Source organism: Penaeus monodon, chromosome 3, assembly GCF_015228065.2.
Source record: "Penaeus monodon isolate SGIC_2016 chromosome 3, NSTDA_Pmon_1, whole genome shotgun sequence".
Taxonomy (NCBI): Eukaryota; Metazoa; Arthropoda; class Malacostraca; order Decapoda; family Penaeidae; genus Penaeus; species Penaeus monodon.
Genome location: NC_051388.1, coordinates 5,152,346 through 5,157,345, shown reverse-complemented (window position 1 = coordinate 5,157,345; position 5,000 = coordinate 5,152,346). Strand labels below are relative to the sequence as shown.

General features: G+C 36.6%; 1 protein-coding gene across 1 annotated transcript in view; it reads left to right on the top strand.

Moving 5' to 3' along the window:
• Positions 1–5,000, top strand: part of LOC119590885 — a gene marked incomplete at its 5' end in the record, with an annotated part of 67,232 nt that overhangs the window by 37,539 nt on the left and 24,693 nt on the right. The window contains 1 exon segment of the mRNA XM_037939628.1: positions 4,323–4,435. Coding sequence (XP_037795556.1) covers positions 4,323–4,435 — 113 coding nt within the window.

Genomic DNA, 5,000 nt, shown 5'->3' with positions numbered 1-5,000 from the left:
AGAAGAGCGAGAGAGATATGTAGGTCTGTATCAGTTTATCTGTCTGTCTGTCTATGTATCTGTCTGTATATCTAGTTATCTATATCCATATATCTATACCTATATATGTCAATATTTATATCTCTGTATCTATATCTATCTTTCTAGTTATCTATATATCTCTGTCTGTCTATCTGTCTATATATATACACACATGAATATACAGTGTACACACACACACACACACACACACACACACACACACACACACACACACACCACACCACACACACACACACACACACACACACACACAACACACACACACACACAACACATACACACACACACGATATATATAATATATATATATATATATATATATATATATATATATATATATATATATATATATATATATAATTATAATTATATATATATAATTATATATATAATATATTATATATATATATATATTATATATATATATATATAATATATATATTATATATACTATATATATATATATATATATATATATATGTATGTATATACATACACACAGACAGACAGACAAGAGATAAGAGCTGAACAGCAACAAACAAACAGAGACAAAGAATCATATACAGACGAAAAAAAAGCAAAAAAAAAAAAAACAAGCAAAAAGAGAAGCGTACTCAGACCCGACCGGCAAGCAGAGCGGAAGCCCCCGGGAGCCCCTGGAAGCCCCCGGGAGCCCCTGGAAGCCCCCGGGAGCCCCTGGAAGCCCCCGGGAGCCCCTGGAAGCCCTGGAAGCCCCTGGAAGCCCCACTTGCTTCCTCGCGCGCGGACTCTCTCGCGAATCCCCACTCTTGACCCGCGGGAAAGCATGAACGACCCCGGGCTCAATCACACCAAATTTGTGGGCGTTGGGGGGGGGGGGGGGCGTCAGGGCGGCCGCGAAGGAAGTAGATCTGGTCGTGTAAAGCGAGTTGCGTCGATAAAGTGTTTATTCTGTTTTTTTTCTTTCTTTCTTTCTTTCTTTTTTTTGAGTTCCCTTCTTCCCCTCTCTCCTTTGTCCACTCTTCCCTCCCATTCTTCCCCCCCCTTTCACCCCTCCCTTCCTTCCTCCTTCTCTCTTTCTCTCTCCCCTCCCCCTAATTACCCTCATTATCCCACACACTCACCACATCCTCCCCCCTCCCCCCTCCCCCATCCTCATCTTCCTCCTCATCTCCGCTTTCAATCAGCATCTTAAGAACTCTCCTTTGTAGAAGTCCAGCATCTTCAAGATCTTGAGTGATTTTCCGATTTCTCTTTAAGAAGAAAAGAAGAGGAAGAAAGAAGAAAGAAGGAGAAGAAGAAAAGAAGAAGAAAAAAGGGAAAAAGAAAAAAAAAAGGGTTTCGGGCGTAAAATCACATAGATGTGTCTTTCAAAATAGGAAGTAAAAGTGTAGGAAAGGCAGAATAATGATGATAATAAAAAGGATACGAAGAACACGAAGAAGAAGGATGGTTTGATAATGGCGATAACATGAATAACGATAATAATGATGATGACGTAATAATGAAAATAATAGTACTAATAATGCTATTAATGACAATGATGATAATAATAATAAAGGTAATAATACTGATAATGATAATATTGATGATAATAAATATAACGATAATAATTATCATTATGATACTGATAAGGATAATGATAATTATGATAATTATAGTAATAATAATAACGATTACGATAGTGACAATGATCCTAATAATTATGATAATAGTAATAATAATGATAATAATAATGATATTGATAATAACTATAATAATAATAATAGTTTTCTGTTTTTCTTTTTTTTCTTTTCTCGAGGCGAAAGTTTAAGTGTTGCTCTCGTAGAGAAAGAAGCGGAAATAAGGTTCACAGAGATTTTGATGTCTGCTTGTCTCTCTCTCTCTCTCTCTCTCTCTCTCTCTCTCTCTCTCTCTCCCTCCCTCCCTCCCTCCCTCCCTCCCTCCCTCCCTCCCTCCCTCCCTCCCTCCCTCCCTCCCTCAAGATCCCGAAAAGCTCGGCTATTTCCTCCCCTTTCCTCCCCTTTCCTCCCCTTTCCTCCCCTTTCCTCCCCGAGACGTTAAAATTCCGCAGACAAAATGTTTAAAACTGCAAAGTCTTAACAGCCACAAAGGAGGAATTTGCATGACAATAAGTCTTGCCAAGTCTACTCAGCAAGTTCAAAAAATGACGAAACATTTGGAATAAAATTTACTGTAATTTATACACTTACGAAAATTCATGTATTCGCCATGAATGGCCGGCGGGCAAAAGTAAATGAAACAGTTTACAAGACTTTTAAGAACTCGGTGTCAGGGGAAAGGAAGAGAGAGAGAGAGAGAGAGAGAGAGAGAGAGAGAGAGAGAGAGAGAGAGAGAGAGAGAGAGAGAAAGGAGAGGAAGAAAGTAAATTTTTTTCCCCTTCGTTTTCATTCATCATTATCATCAGTATCATGTTCATTAGAATAATAATACTGGTGAAGTTGCGAATTATATTTACGTCACGGATTCGAACTTAATCTCCTGGTTGCTGCTCCAGTACAAAGGCCTCATTGATGATAATAATGATATGAGAAATTATGATGATCATCAAAATAATTACAAAAAGAATAATGATAATAACCAAGATAATACTGCTGTACTATTACTACTGTACTACTACTACTACTACTATTACTACTACTACTACTACTACTACAACTACAACTACTATTACTACAACTATAATTACTACTACCATACTACTACTATACCAAAAATCATCATTATTATCACCATCATCGCTACCACCACCACCTCCACCATCATTATCCCCATCATTAACATCCCTCGCCCCACCTCCCCCCAACACACCCACTCCTATCGACCCTCCGGCCAATAGCAAGTCCGTTTCTTGAATGCGGGCTGACGCGTCTTAGTGACAGCTTGGACAAATAGAGGTTGAGGCCGAGATCCCGGAAGACGAATGGGCTCTGAAACTATACGGGAGGGGGGAGGGGGAGGTGGGGGGAGGGACAAGAGGGAGGTGAACAAGGTGGATTTATGTGTGTGTGTGTGTGTGTGTGTGTGTGTGTGTGTGTGTGTGTGTGTGTGTGTGTGTGTGTGTGTGTGTGTGTGTGTGTGTGTGTGTGTCTATAGATAGATAATTTATATTTATATGTGTATGTTTATAAGTAGGTAGGTAGATAGTTAGATAGAAAGATATTGATATATCTATATCTATAACTATATCTGCACCTCTATCCACCTGTATATATTTATGTGCATGTGTGTGAATGCATATATCGTGAAAGAAAGGAAGAGAGGGAATAAGGAAATAATTCCAAGACTAATTAAATGTGGCGTTCGGGTCCGTAGATTTCTATTGGGCGACCATGTCAATAACCATATGTTGTGTGCTCGTTATCTCGCTGAGGAATATCTGTGTGTGTGTGTGTGTGTGTGTGTGTGTGTGTGTGTGTGTGTGTGTGTGTGTGTGTGTGTGTGTGTGTGTGTGTATGTGTGTGTGTGTGTGTGTGTGTGTGTGTGTGTGTGTGTGTGTGTGGTGTGTGTGTGTGTGTGTGTGTGTGTGTGTGTGTGTGTGTGTGTGTGTGGAAAAAAAGAAAGAAAGAGAAAGAGACAATAAGAAAAGAAAAGAATGGGAAAAAGAAATCAATAACTGACCTAATCATCATCCACACTTTTACAAAACATCTAGTATCAAGTGACAATGACAATAACTAAAAAGAAAGAAAGAAAGAAAAAAAAAAACCTTCAGTCTCCCCTCATCCCCTTCCTGCCAAACACAACAGAAAACGAGTGTCCTTTAGAATCCCCCCCACTCATTTTTATATATTTTCTCCTCATGTTTTTGGCGATTTCCTTCTCTCCGTTTTTCTTGTTTCCTTCTCGTTTTCCTGTTTCTGTTGTCGGCGACGGTCCTTTGCCATCCTCGCTCGGTGCACGATCCGGTTTCTGGATTTCTCTTTTTTTTCGTTGTCTTTATTTTATTTTTCAATTTTTCGGATTATGGATTAGCGGTTTTTGATATCGTTATTATTAATAGTTCTTTATAATTTATTTTAATTTGTTTTATCATGATTATCAATGCATTTGTTATTACTGTTATCAATTATATTATCACATAATTGCTATTAATACCGTTATTATCAACTAATCACTGTCATTATTATTATGACCATTAAAAGTACAAAGAAATCTCACCATTCTGAAGATTTTCTTTTCATTTATTATCACCATAAAAATACCAAAATTTTCCACCACTCAAAACATTTTTCTCTTCATCAACCACGATGCCTAACCCCCCCCCTCCCCCCCCGCAGACGAGCAAGGAGAAGTACGTTCCCATCGCCGTCAGGATCCACGAGACGCTGGAGCTCGCCGACGACAAGTTCTACGTGATCAAATGCGGCCTCCAGGGCTTCTTCAACAGCAAGTGAGTCGGGGGGGGTGCGGCTGGGGGGGGGTGTGGAGGAGGGGCTTTCACGGGGGTGGATGGTACGCTATATATATATATATATATATATATAATATATATATTATATATATATATATAATATATATATATATATATATATATATAATGTATATATATATATATATATGATATATTATATTATTATATATACATATAATATAATATATATATCTATATACATATTATAGATATATATATATATATACTATATATATATATAATATATATGATATATATCTATATATTATATATATATATATATTATATATATATATATCATATATACATATATATATATATATATATATATATATATATATATATTTATATATATATATATATATAAACATATATATATATATATATTAATAGGATTTTTAAAGGTATTTTCGTATACCTCTACACACAGACACATTTGTACACATATACATAAGCGCACACATGTATGCGTGTTTGCATACCTTCTTATATACGGAAACAAGAAATTCGATTAAAAAAAAATCATGTGAGAAATGACCATTTT